This window comes from Tricharina praecox (assembly GCF_024521635.1).
Source record: "Tricharina praecox strain CBS 144465 chromosome Unknown BZA05scaffold_18, whole genome shotgun sequence".
Classification (NCBI taxonomy): domain Eukaryota; kingdom Fungi; phylum Ascomycota; class Pezizomycetes; order Pezizales; family Pyronemataceae; genus Tricharina; species Tricharina praecox.
This window is the reverse complement of record NW_026250420.1, coordinates 590,585-604,461: the sequence shown is the minus strand read 5'-3', so window position 1 is coordinate 604,461 and position 13,877 is coordinate 590,585. Positions and strand designations below refer to the sequence as shown.

Here is a 13,877-nt window from a genome sequence, read left to right as displayed (position 1 = left end):
CGTCGGATGCAGCTGCCAGTATAGCTATGTTTCCGCTGTACTGACACATGTCCTCTGAGGATTCCGGGATGATATGTAGTGTGCTCTACTTCCTATAGTCGTCTAAAAAAAACCATGATGTGTCCGTAAACGGCAATACAAAAGCCACGTCGGAGATTTAACCAATAGCCAGTCTCGAAGCCCAGTTTTCACTTCGAGTGACTAGCCGAAACCGAGGAGATGGAGAGTTTTCAATAAACTTCTCGAAGATTACTACTATACAGAGGCCAGTGTCGGTTTTCACGAATTGGACATCTTGAGGTCTACAAATCTTCGCCGGGTCTCACCTTTAATCTTCTGAGTTCGGAGTCCCTGGGACCACATACAAGCCACAGCGGTATGCATCATTGACCAGACAAACATAATCAAACACAACAGAGATAATTTGCCTTTGGGTTGCAGATACCTTCCCGAGTACTTGAACTTTCTCTCTCCTTCTCTCGGGTCCTCTGCAAGATGCCTGATGGTCTCCGCTTGAAATCAACGGCGAAGACAAGTCAATCGACAAGTCATGGCAGAGTCGATTACTGCTCTCTGGAAGGATCATGTGGTTGTCGTGGCACCGGTGAGGATGGAGCTCCACACCGATGGATCGCTTGAATGTGGTGTGGCAATATTAGAAGGGATACGCTTGTGTGTGTGGCTTCGACGTAGTAGAACCCTAGAAGGTCCGCTACGTTAGCGTCATAGCTCCTCGCAACTGCAGCCACCACAAAACAGCAGAGGATCGCTTCATCCCAGCACCAACCCGGATCCACATAAAATTTCAACCCCCCAGCTCCCACCTTCACCACCACCACACCTGCCACCACCACTCATCCACCGCGAAATAATTCACACCGCCGAACTCAACCAACTTTATCAACAGCCCCTAATACCCATCGCGTCGCATTTGCTTCCTGAAGCTGTGATGGATCACGACCCCGCCGCTCCGGACTTGGAGCCGCTCGCTAAACGTGCTCGCCTCGATCTCGGTGATATGGCCATGTCCATCGCCCACTCGCCCATCGTCGGTGTTCTTGAGCAGGATGGTGACGATGCCGATTCTGATTTCTACGGCGACGATGCTCCGCGCCAGGCCGTGACAATCGCGAACGGCGTCGTCTGCGATGATTCGCCCCAGACTGGCGACCGCGCTGGTGATGCGCCAGGTGGTGGTGGCATTCCCGGATTATTGATGATGGACCAGAGTGTCAATGTTGGTGGTGACCTTGGCGGTGACGGCAGCGTGTCGGACTCGAAGGAGGATGACGAGGTATCGCGACAGCTGGCGGTGGAACACGTTGCTGCACATGATACTACTCATGATGACATCCAGAACACAGTCGATAGTGCACCATCGCTACAGACAGAGACAACTGTAACGCCATCCTCAAAACCCGCCGAGCTAGAGGCAGCCCCTGCCAGCGATGATGTCGTCATGGCAGACTGCAGCGACGCGAGGGAAGCAGTCGCGCGAGAGGAGGTGGGCGGTGAAGAAGACGACAAGGAGGAGGGTGAGGTCCTTGAGACGAATGACAATTCCGACATCCCAGTCGTCAAAAAAGAGGATGATGCTGAGGGTCCTCGGTTGGAGGGCGAGAAGCAAGTCGAGACAAAATCGAGTGGCGAGGGTGACGCCGTTGCTGATGTTGCCGGCAATGCGCAAGACACGGCGGCTAGCCTGCTCAGTTCATTATTCAAAGATCCTGCCGAGAAAACTTCGAAACCGCCACCTGATCCTGAATTCCTTGCCCTTGCCGCTGCGCAGAAAGGCGACAAGAATGCAGAATGGCAATACGATACTTCGGACGCAGAGTCCTCTTCCGATTCGAGCGATTCCGATGACGACTCGGAAGACGACTCTGAGGAGGAAGGCTATGCCGGTATGAAACCCGAAGACATCGCGAAAGTTCTCATGCAGGAAGACTTCAATGAAGATGGTCCTTCTACAGGAGCCGGTCCTCTGCGCACTAAGAACGAGGTGCCCGAAGACGAGGAAAAGATCGAGAGACCCAATATCATCGTGACACCGGAAATGAAGATCGAGGAACTTGGAAAAGTGGAGACTATAATCGACAACATGGTCCTCATCAAAGCCATCACCTCCGGGGAATACCAGGTTCTTAGTGAAGGGTCCCTTCTTGTTCTCGAGGACAGGTCCGTCGTTGGCATTGTCGCTGATACGCTCGGACGTGTCGAGGAGCCGCTATACACTGTTCGCTTCAACAGCGCGGGAGAGGTCAAGGATCTCAAGGTAGCGGAGGGAGGGAAGGTGTTTTACGTACCCGATCACTCGACATACGTGTTCACGAAACCCCTGTTGGCACAGAAAGGCACTGATGCGTCTAACCTTTACGACGAAGAGCCTGCAGAATCCGAGCAGGAGTTTTCGGACGACGAGGCAGAGGCTCTGTACAAGAGGCGCAAGAAGGAAGAACGCAAGTCGACGAACGGCGACAAGAACGCCGACAAGAACGACCGGAATAAGAACTTCAAGGGAAATAAGAAGCCTTGGGTTCCCCAGGAGCCTCCTGCGCCTGTTGGACCTGCGACACTGAACTACGATGAACCCTACGTTCCCCTTCAGCGTCCAGCAAACCTTCACGAGATGGCATCCCAGCCTCCGCCTCCTCTCCCGAGCTCCCTGCGTGGTAGAGGACGCAGCGGTAAGGGAGATCGGGGAGATCGGGGAGGGTTCCGAGGTCGTGGTAATGACCGTGGTCGCGGCGGCCGTGGACGTGGGAATGAGGGACGAGGACGCGGTGGCAACGACCGGAGCGGCCGTGGACGAGGCTACGATCGCGGCCCAGGAGGTGACAGGGGCGACCGAAATGAAAATAGAGGTGGTGGTGATAGGGGCGTCGATAGGGGCGACAGGGGCGACAGGGCTAGGGGAGGATATGATCGTGGACATGAAGGCGGCAGAGGCGGACGAGGCGGCCGCGATCAAGGCGGACGGAACCGTGACCGCGACGATCGTGATCGCGACCAAGGTAACCGCGACGACTCCAGGAACCGCAGCCCTCGCGCGCACCGGGATCAGTTCAAGGGACCGCATCGCGATGACCGTACGGACGACTATTACCACAAGCAGCGGGATCGTCAAGGTCAGCAGCAGCCGAAACAGCAGCAGCAAGACCAGTCGTTGCAGCAAGGATACCCTCCTCCTCCGCTTCCTCAGGCTATGCCACAGTTTACCGGATTTGCTGGCCCTCAGCCACAGTCTCCAGGTATTCAAGGTGGATGGCAGCAGCCGGTTTTCCCCGGATTCCCTCAGTTTCCCATGGGTTTCCAGTTCCCCGGAATGCCCCCGATTCCCCCTCCGCCTCCGCAGCAGCACGCCGGAGCGCACGTCAACCCCTCTTTCTTTGGTAACCCCCAGGGTGCGCCTGTTCCGCAGCAGCAACAGCAGCAGCAACAGCCGGCTCAGGTCCCAGCTTGGATGCAAGGCTTCATTCAGCAGCAGCCGAGTTACCAGCCCCAGCAGGCATCCAGTGAAGATGCTTTCCGCGCGTTGCAGCAGACACTGGCTCTTTTGAAGCAGGGACAACAGCAACAGCCACAGTAGTAAGTCGCTCGTTGATATGCACCCACCCACCAGAGACAGCCAAAAATTGGGAGAAAGCATGGGGAGACAGGAATTGGGACTATTTCATTTTTTTCTTGTAATACTACATGTTTCCTTTTTCTATTCCGTTTAGGATCTGGGTTGTGTTTGCGTCTTCGTTTGTTTGTCTATTTCCGATTGGGATCCGTTTTTGTCTGGAGCTGTGAAGGAAAGGAGGGGAGGAAGGGAGAAACTGATACTATTTTGTTATTGATTTATCCGCTTGTAGCCTTACCATACCTTGCCGTGTCTACCTTGGTTTCAGGGAGGGCCGAGTGGGTGGGTGGGAAAACAGACGGAATAATTCACGCACGGCTATGGCATGTCTTTTTTTTTTGTTCTTTCTCTGTCGCTTTGTTTGGCTTATTGCAGATGTCATACCGAGCAGAATAAGCGGGGATCGGTTAGGGCGATGCGGTTGACACGGTACCGCTGGGTGTTACTATTGATTGACTACATGGCAGAGGGTAGATCAAGTGTTGGACCGTTTTGGTGTGAGTGAGTTCATGTATTTCTAGTAGCCACAGGACAGCATGGGGGGGGCGTCTCGCTCGCTTGAGGAGGGAGTCGAAACTCCCCTTTCAGGCTTTTAGACAGGTTCAAGGTGATGGGATGGACGGGCGTGGAGATTCTCCCAACCAACTACGGCTTCTATCTAATACGGTTGCTCGCCTGGGTCTTGCGGGATTCTTTCGGGGAACTGAACGGTTATAGCGGAAACAAACACTCTGGGGGCAGCAGCGCAACGTAACAGTTGGCCTTTCGAAATCCTTCCCCTTCTGTTACAACTTATTCCACGATCAACATTATCAGCATCAACAATATCAGATGTTCCGGTTTCGGTGTCATGTACTCTACTTTACTCTGTTTTCCCACGGGCAAACTTAAGCAGTAGAAAGGTATTAATTAAGAACACCGAAGAAACCGGCAATTCCTGCGTGGTTTCTTTAAGCATCTTCACCACCTCGACCTCGTCTTTTAGATTCAAGCTTTTATACCTATACGGACATAGGACACCACCTTCGCCATACAACCAACACAGGCCGAGGGACAACCTTACAACTAACTGGAGCTTGAATGCGGGTCTGGATGATGCAGTTTACCTCTCACAGGCGCAACAATCAGAAGTCGGTATTCTCTTCGGACTTCCCACCAAAGAATTCAGTGCGGAGCCTCTCATGTCTTGAGTGGTGGAAGGTGGAAGGCGTTTCAAACGCCAGATACCGCTGATGGGGGTGCTGCTAACTATCAACCAACATCACCATTGACCAATGACCGTGGAATGGGGGGCGGGAGCCTAATGATATCTTCACGATGCACTCCCTAGCGAGGCCTGTGCCCAGCTTCTTGTGGACTGGTTTTCGGACCGATAAAGCTCCGATCGCTTTTGGGGGATTATGATGCGATATCACTCCCCGATCCAACGGAACGACGCAGATCCATTCCACCTATCCAGTTCAACTATCGTCACTACTAATTTCGACATGCGAATACTAAAGGTTGCTAAGGAAGACGCAGTTGGTAATATGTCGAAGTGGGAGTTGAGGGGACGGGAAGACAGGCGCTGAGGTCGAGGAGCACGAGTCTCCCACCCATTGTTCCCTCCACTCGTTCCTTCGTGGCAACTCCGGTGTTCGACATAGTTCGGTCGGGACTGCAGTCCGGACCGGACGGACTGCCTAAAAGTAGTTCGTCCCGTCCATGGATTTCGAGGACCGAGGGTGACTGCAGTCCGTCCTGACCTCAAAAAGTTTTGGACTAGTCCGTCCGAACACCACTCCCTAACAGACTCAATAGACTGCTAAGATACAGCCTAGTCCGGTCTGAGGCCCAGGACGGACGGACTGGACTGTGTTGAACACTAACAAGCTCCTGACGGAGAAGCAGGGGACGGGGCGGAGTGAGGGGTGGGCTTTATGTTTTCCTAGTTTTATGTTCTTGCTACGTTCTACATGTATTTTGGAGGAAAGGGCTAGGGCGGAGGGTAGGGTAGTGGACAAAGGAACGGAGTGCGTGCGTTACCTTGATCCACTCCTCTAGATACCTAGTCCACAAACAATCAATGATTAAACAAAACAAAAATCAGATCCATTCCATCTACGCAATATCTCCAATAAACTGTAAACAAGCTTCTATATCCCATCCCAATCACCAGTGACCAACCCGAACTCCCAAGCAAAAGCAAAAGCAACTAAGTACCTACTCCTCCTCCGCCTTCCCAAGATTCGTCCTCCGTCTCTCAAGCCTCGCCTCCATGCGTCTCGACTGTATCCTCGCCAGCGAGTCCGGCACTCCCTCCAGCGCACGCTCCGACACCCTTCCGACCGAGTACCCGCTCGCGGCGGCCACCGTTATAGTATCCGTGCCCGCCTGGTGCTCACCATCCACGATCGCCGTAAAATTCCTCCGGGACTTGATCATGTCCACATACTCTTTATAATTCGGTCTGTTGAGGAGGCCTGAGCGGAATTCACTTGCGCCGACGAGTGTTTTGGTGAGGTCTACGAGCTCCTCGAGGTACTCGATGCACTCTTCTAGCGCGGCGGAGGAGGCATTCCACGATAGGAACTTGACGCGTAGGGTTAGTGCGCGGTCGATGCGCGCGTCGATGGCGTTGCCGCCCGCTTCCGACGGCGGCGCGGTGTTATCCTCCAGCAGGATCTGGCGCACCCGCAGGACCATGCGCATGTGCGCCAGGCGTGCGGAGGGGAAGAATTGCGGGAGTGGAAGCTTGGTCGTCAACGCTTCGTGCACGACAAAGAGCGTTAGAGTGATCGCGGCGGCGACGTTGCGCCGGTAGTTGTATACCCGGCTGTTGTATTGTTCTAGCACGGCGGACCCGTATGCTTGTCGGAGTTGAACCATGTTTTCCATTCTGTCGACGATTTGGCGGAGGACGAAGATTATCTGGACCGGTTAGTTGTGATGTCTAGTAGGGGGACGCAGAGGGAGGAGGGACTTCTTTGTAAATTATTGCCCTCGGGGAAAAGTTGCCTTTCAATCGTGGCTCTTGCTTTGTCGACTCGAGGAAAGACTCTGCGGCGGAAAGGGAGGCGGTAGCTTTCTTCTCTGCTTGCTCGAAGCGTCGAAACAGGTGTGCGGACGAGATGACGTTCCTGGTGTCGTCAACCCCGGAGGCAATACACGACTCCATCTTGTTTATCTGGACTATCGCGCTCGCTAGACACCCCTTGAGGTGGACACGAGCCTTGACGGGGAATAATACCAGCTGTACGAGCGTCGCCACGGTGCCTCCGATCATCATGGTGATCACCCGCTTGTAGAAGTTCTCCTCCACCGTGCCGGGAACAGTCTGCAAGTGCGTCGACAGTGCGACTACGCACATGGAAATGGTGCAGACCATGCCGGCTTTTTGGTATTTCGTCCCAAGTTGGATATAGTAGTTCGGAATCGATCCGAGCATGAGTATCACGGCGATTGTGAATTCATTGCCGTGCCGAGATTTGTATGCTGCGTAGCCCAACGTTGACCCAACGATTGTGCCCACCGTTCGCTGGAAGAAGATCCAGATTGTGGAGCCTACAGCGTTCTCGAAAACGAGAACGAAGATCATCGGTGCCCAAACTGTGACGGTTAGCATGGCCTAAAGGCTGGACAATCGCTTGGAGATGCATACCTCCACGATTCAGCAGATACCACTCATTCCAGCTGGGCACGAACGCTGGCCACGCAACCAGCATGACACCCAACATGAACTTGAAAGCATAGATGAACGGGTCCGAATTCGCGACCCAGTCGAGCACCTTACCAAGGAGCCTCCTGCACCTGCGCCACTCATAACTGAGCCTCGATCCGGCAAAACTGCCCCGTCGGCCCCGCGAGCGTCTTTTCTGGTGGGCCCTGATGATGTTTTCTTCCGAGCTGTCACCCAGTTCACGTGCAAACGTCTCTCGGTCGAACGCCTGCGTTGTACCAGCCTCTTCCTGGCCGGAGAAGAGCCATTTCCGCAGTTTGATCCGCGGAAAGTGCAGTGATCTGCGAGCTTTGCGTTCGGCGCGCTCTTCGACGAGGTGGCGTGCGTGCCGTAGCATTTCCAGCGTGTGTGCTGCGCCATGCCGTAGATTCATCACAAAACTGCTGATGAGAAACACCTCCTCTCTCGGCATGATGTCGACGTTGGGATCTTCCTCCTGGGGGCCCGAAATCGCCGCGGACTCGAGTGCAGAACTGGATGACTCCCCGAACTCGTGGATCGTCGCGGCCAGCCAGTCGATATGGATATCAATCTCCTGGAGGAGGATACCATCCGGCATACGAGCTCTGCTTGCGCCCGTACCAATGATGGGCATGTTAGGTGAATCCTGCAATTGCCGTCAGCAGTCCGAAAAGCAAGTCCACGAGGACGGAAGAGAAACGGACATATGCGAAAGCCACGCATGCGCTCACGATATCGAGCGCACGACTGGTAGCACTCTGCAGCTGCGTTAACGGCGCCTCCACGCGCTTAAGTAGCTGTTTCAGCAGCTCCTCGTCTCCATGTTCCTCCCTTCGGGCTTTGAACGGCGGTGTCTTGGTCCCGCTGGCAGGCTCTGGCTCCATGCCCAAGAAAGCAAATGCGCTCTCGCACGCCCCCACAAGACTCTGCGTTTTCCGTACCAGGTGCTTGATTCCCGTCCTGGAGATTGGCTTCAGCTCCCAGGGTGCGAGGACGGAGTATGCCAGCTCGAAGGAACACTCCGTGTATACGGCGTTGCACTCGGTCACTTTTTGGCGGAGCTCGGCTTTGGATTTGGTGAGATCACGTAGCTTACTGACACATTCGTCAGGGTCTTTGCCGACGGAGAAGGCGATGAAGAGCTCGGCAGCCGCCTTTTGGACGCTCTGTGTCTTGTGGATCGTCTCGATCGTTGTCAGGCCTGCGGACAATCAGTGCATGTCCGTTCGTCTCAGTCCGGATAGGGATTTACACAGCTGTGTACTCCCAAATTCTGGAAATACCGCAACATTGACCAGCAGCATGACTGCGACAGCCGTGAGTATCGGATACAGGAACTGCACCGGAAACATAGAGCTGAGATAAATCGAATCGGAAGTCTATCCCCCGGTACACGGTCAACAGCGAGTACACCTCGATAAAAGCAGAGAGTATTATACCAATCCAATCAACGCCGGCAAAATCATCAACAGCACCATTAGGAAAAGTCTCGGCGTGGACAATCGAATGTAGCCATGCACGAACGAGGCAATGAGTAGGAACACAGCCTTGATCCCCATTGCCGCGTCAGGATTGCGCTCGTATACCAGAGCCGATACGAATGTTCCGAGTGATGCCCACCCGATGCCAAGACTAGCGCCGACAGATGCCATGATCAATGCTGCAGACAACGTCAGCGTTCGGCCACTTCTCGCCTCGCAAGAGGAGCAAACCTTCCACCATTCCGCCCAATCTCCGGCCGGGATGTCCTACACGGATCTGAGCACCGCTATACATTGGTTCCGTCGAGAGAGCCTACATACCGAAGCTGTCGGCGCACGGGGAAGCATCGTCGTTAGCGGTGTGTCTTAGTCCCTCAAATAACAGGGGGAGAAATAGGGCTGGGACAAACACAAACACTGAAGTGATACAGGCCAGATAGCCGGCCTTCCCGTAGACGTCTGTGTATTGTGAGACAAAACCGAGTTAAACCCTATTTCACCGAATCGGAATATAAAGAACGGAGGGCCAATGCATACCGCTGATATTGGGCAGCAACATGATCACCACTGGAAAGCATCAGCCACGGTCCATACAGAAGGCGAGCGGATCAGCGAATAATTACCCGTGATGGTGGTCGCCAAAACACATTTGAGGATTCGTTTCGGAAGGTTATCTGCAAACAAACGTGAGCAGCCGAGCTCCAAGCGGCATGGAAGCAGTGACGTAAATGGAACACGTACCTCTGGTGACCTCTTTCAACGCGTTTTCCAGCACCTTGTTGAAGCTCGCGCGCAAGAGCACGAGCCGCCGTCCCGTTTGGAGCGCCATTGCTCGTTCCAGTGCGCAGCGTGAGCGTCAAGTGCCCTAGAATAGGCGATTACTGGGACGTGGAGAGTCGTGCATGGGCAGGTGGGAAGTAGAAGGAAGAAGGAAGCTTCAAGGTTTCTTTGCGTTGCCCGGTTGCCCGGTTGCCTGCTCATCTGCTCGTCCCGGGAATGGACGTTCTTCCTGCAGCTAAAAAAATTCCTCGCCAGTGATTTTTCCGCCTGCACCCGCCCGCCCCAGTGGCCGGTCGTTTAGGCCCTAGTGCGGAATTTTAAACACGTACATGCCCAGTCCGTTCCGCGTCCAGAGGATCAAGAGGGAATCTTGCTTTGGGCCTGAGACTCCAATCCCTTGATCTTCCGGGGACGCTTGCATTCGGTGTGGCTTCCGTGCTCACTTCCAGGCAGCTCGTCGCTCGCCTATCGCAGTCGTTCACTCGGTTCACGGGTCCCCTAATAACACAGTGGTGACAACTCACCGAAAAATGACGAAGTAGTCATAAAACTTCCAGTGGCCACTCAATAAAATTAGTGATTGAGTCATCTCAAACGAAAGTACTACATCCAAACAAACTTATGAAAGAACCCCTTCCGAGATCCACCATAGGATTGTCGTATTTGAAATACCTACGATCCCATTACGGTAGCGGACCAAGTGAGTTACCGTCACTGAGCTTCCGTTCTGTCCGCATCCTCCCGCTCCCGCTCGAAGTGTTGCCGGCCAGCTGTCTCCGGTAGAGTCTCGCAATACCTATTGCTTCTCAAGAGAGCAAGGGAGCCATACTATACCTATGTGGCTGACGACTCTTCTATGACAACTACCGTTCCTCAAACATCCCTGGCCCAGAATGACATCAAATGGTCCAGCTATATGTACCGAGCTTTATGTAACCCATCAGACTACATACCCCATCACATCTTAAACGGAAAGTTAGCGAGCCCCGCCTTGGCCAGAGAACATTCCACCCGCCTTCGTGAACCACAGCTCATCGTCCTCATCACCATCGACCACCCACCTCGCCTACACCTACACCCCACCATGGCGCCCACCTCCCCGCACGTCGTCCGTCCCCCCTCCCCCCCTCCCCTACCCCACATACCCCACCACCCATCACTAACCCTCCCGTGTGTAACTAGAGCAAGCTTAAAGTAGCCCTGAAGCTCTCAATCTCTCGTCTGCGAATGGCGCAGCAGAAAGAGACAGCGTTATCAAAGGTTGCGCGGCGGCAGATGGCGCAGCTCCTCGAAGCGGGCAAGGAGGATTCCGCGCGCATCCGCGTCGAGAACATCATCCGCCAGGACATTTCCGTCGAGCTCATGGAGATCCTGGAGCTGTACTGCGAGCTGCTGCTGGCGAGGATCGGGCTGTTGGATGCGAAGTACCCCTCCTCCCGCCCTTCCCCCTCCCCCTCCCCCTTCCGCGGCTGACACCCCCACCCGCAGAGAATGCGACCCCGGCCTCGAAGAACCGATAAAATCACTGATCTACGCGGCGCCGCGCACCGAGATCCGCGAGCTGCAGACAGTGCGGCAGCTGCTGGTCGAGAAGTACGGGAAGGAATTCGCGGTGGCCGCGATCGAGAACAGCGAGCAGAAGGTGTCGCCGCGGGTGATCAAGAAGTTGCGCGTCGAGCCGCCCGACGAGCTGCTCGTCACGCTGTACCTCAAAGAGATTGCGCGCACCTACGGAATCAGCTACAGGGCCACGCCGCCGGGAACGCCGCCCCCGCCGGAATTCGATGACGATCAAGAGGGCGGGAGTGGGAGTGGAAAGATGAAAGAACCGCCGCTGGCACTGGCAGTAAACGATCCCAAAGCGGCGGAGCTGGCAAAGGTCACCCCGCCGAGCCAGATGCGCTCGCCAATCAATATTGCGCCGCCGTCGCCGTCGACCGAGAACGTGCACCCGGTGATCCGCATGCCCGATGCGCCCAAGATGCCGAGCCTGGCGCTGCCGAAGCCTCCCGCGCCGAAACCGCAGACGGCAAGGAACTTGTCCACCGACGATGAGCTGGCGAGACGGTTTGCCGCGCTGAAGAAGCCATAGCTAGCACTGATTGACTGAAGGGTGGGCGCTGTTTTCGTGTTTTGAGCACTGGCTATGGATGGGATTCATGGCTTGGTCTGGTCTTGGTCTTGTTATTGCATTGTACAACTCATCAAATACCTGTATCGTTTGAAACGAACGAACAAGCTTGGTATCAAGATGAAGCAGAAGCAGAAGCAGAAACAAACTCGGGCTGGTGAATATACACAACCAACCAACCGAAAGACATCCTATCATCCTCAAATACCCTCCAAAGAACAAGAACACGTCATCCATCCATCCGTCCATCCGTCCATCTTATATACATACAACAACAGCTCTCAACGGAGAGAATCCACTCGCAACCATCAACACATACATGTTTGACCATCCATCCAGCCCAAGCAAGCAAGCAAACAAGCAAACGCCTGAAAATCTCCCAATCGCCAATCATCGCGGCAGTCTAGGTAGATAGGTAGGTAGTTAATGAGCGCTGACCACATCCATACATCCATCGCATACATCGCACACATCCATCGCACATCTCACGAGCTCCGTTTCGACTCCTTCCACTTCGCGATCTTCTCGCCCAAGTATTTCCAGCTCTTTATAGGTCCAGCACTCAGTATGCCCTTGAGGCTCTGCACGGTGCTGGGCCACTTAACCGTTTTCGTGATGACGGCGCCGACCTCACCGCGGAGATTCGCCAGGTCTGCGGCAATGCGCTGCTCAAACACGCCGCCCTGCTTCTTGCTGACGCGCTCATCGTCTTCCGAGACGCCGATCATCTTCCTGAACTCCAGACGTGGGATCGCAAACTTGCGCTGGTACTGGAAGTACAGTCGCTCGCGGAACTTCGTGGGCAGGCGCCGCACCATGTTCCCGCGGCGCACGGGATCCATGTCCTGCTGTAGCATGGTGTGCGTCGCCTGGTCGTTCCAGGACAGGTTCTCCTTGACGAAGTGCACGTTGGGCAGCTGCTGGATCAGCGGCAGGTACAGGCGCCGGAAGTTCGCTAGCTGGCTGTTGACGATGTTGGCGACTTTGTGCGGGTTCTCGGCCGGCAAAGACATCCGCGGGTCGCCCATGTACGAGAGCCCCGCGATCGTCGTGTATAGCTGGTGCTCAGAGAAGGTTTCGGGGAGCAGCAGCAGCGCTACCCTCACCGCTGAGAGGAGGTTGACGTGGTTCGAGAGGAGCACCCGTGGGTCGTTGCGAAGGATCTTGACTGGCTTGTGCATCCGCCCCGCGATGTAGAGCGAGTTCCAGTCAGAGAGATCGCGGCAGAGGGTCTCGATGTTCACGACGCCGTATTTCACCATCTACGGGTTGGATGGTCAGCAATCAGTGTATTTCTTCTCTGAAGGTGAAAGCACGTACGACTCCATTTATCTCCACGTACGGATTGAAATACATTCCGGCGCCCAATCGATCCTGCACCATGGAGACGACACCACTGCCCATGTTCCCCAAGAACGAGTAATGGTCGCGATGCTGCTGCAGATTCAGCGAATGCCAGTGCTGACTATAGGTGACGCCGAAGATCAGATCGATCATGGGTTTCTGCCCGCTCGGCTTCGTGGTGCCCTGCGAGAACACGCCGGACCCGTAAGCGACGGCATATCGCACTGGCGCTTTGAACTCCCACAGCACCGAGCGCAGCCGCTCCTTCATCTCGTCGTTGACATACATGTGCTGGTTCGTGCCGAAGTTTTTCGGGAGTGTGCTGGCCGCCGCCGGGTCGAGGTCATCCACGTCTACCGCCGCTTTGGCTGTGGTGTTGGGATTGTCCGCGGCGGCGGTGGCGGCGGCGGCCGTGCTCGTGCTGCTGCTGGTGGAATAGCTGCATCGACGACGGCGGTACTTGTATGTGGTGACACCGAGGAGAATCGGCCGCGGTGGTTGCAGTACCCGGCGCTTGTCGAGGTTTAGCAACACGATCCACCCACGAGGCGACGGTGAAGAAGGGATACATGTAGAGGTCCATTAACGCACCGAAATGGAGAAACTCATGGCTTGGTTGGAGGGGTATGCAGATGCTCGAGGAGTGTCTGTGGCCGGATGGATGGGTGGGTGGTAGGGTAGTGAGATGACAACACTGGCGGGGGAGCCTAACAAGCGGCAACGTGGAAAACGAACGGACGGACAATAGCTAATGGCGAGCGAGAGTGTGGAGAGTAGAGGTGTATGTGTATTAGCAGGAGGTACTTGCTCTAGGCTCTCTCCGCCGAGATGTGGGAC

General features: G+C 55.0%; 4 protein-coding genes across 4 annotated transcripts; 2 read left to right on the top strand and 2 right to left on the bottom strand.

Annotated features, from left to right (window-relative positions):
- Window positions 1-1,834: 1,834 nt before the first annotated feature.
- BZA05DRAFT_318454 (Gar1/Naf1 RNA binding region-domain-containing protein) lies at window positions 1,835-2,500 on the top strand (the record flags this gene model as incomplete). Its single annotated transcript, XM_051480408.1, has 1 exon — window positions 1,835-2,500. A coding segment is annotated over one exon (666 nt), but the record flags the coding sequence as incomplete, so codon positions are not given.
- Window positions 2,501-5,827: 3,327 nt separating this feature from the next.
- Window positions 5,828-8,863, bottom strand: BZA05DRAFT_339766 (uncharacterized protein; the record flags this gene model as incomplete). Its single annotated transcript, XM_051480946.1, has 6 exons — window positions 5,828-6,535; window positions 6,588-7,213; window positions 7,266-7,950; window positions 8,009-8,505; window positions 8,557-8,683; window positions 8,744-8,863. The coding sequence occupies 6 exons, from the start codon at window positions 8,861-8,863 to the stop codon at window positions 5,828-5,830; spliced, it is 2,763 nt and encodes a 920-aa protein (XP_051338018.1).
- Window positions 8,864-10,649: 1,786 nt separating this feature from the next.
- Window positions 10,650-11,657, top strand: BZA05DRAFT_426323 (regulator of Vps4 activity in the MVB pathway-domain-containing protein; the record flags this gene model as incomplete). The annotated part of the gene is made up of 3 exons (XM_051486005.1): window positions 10,650-10,673; window positions 10,748-10,989; window positions 11,054-11,657. The coding sequence occupies 3 exons, from the start codon at window positions 10,650-10,652 to the stop codon at window positions 11,655-11,657; spliced, it is 870 nt and encodes a 289-aa protein (XP_051338017.1).
- Window positions 11,658-12,181: 524 nt separating this feature from the next.
- On the bottom strand, window positions 12,182-13,649 carry BZA05DRAFT_446459 (mitochondrial matrix Mmp37-domain-containing protein; the record flags this gene model as incomplete). Its single annotated transcript, XM_051487079.1, has 3 exons — window positions 12,182-12,958; window positions 13,017-13,553; window positions 13,632-13,649. The coding sequence occupies 3 exons, from the start codon at window positions 13,647-13,649 to the stop codon at window positions 12,182-12,184; spliced, it is 1,332 nt and encodes a 443-aa protein (XP_051338016.1).
- Window positions 13,650-13,877: the final 228 nt, after the last annotated feature.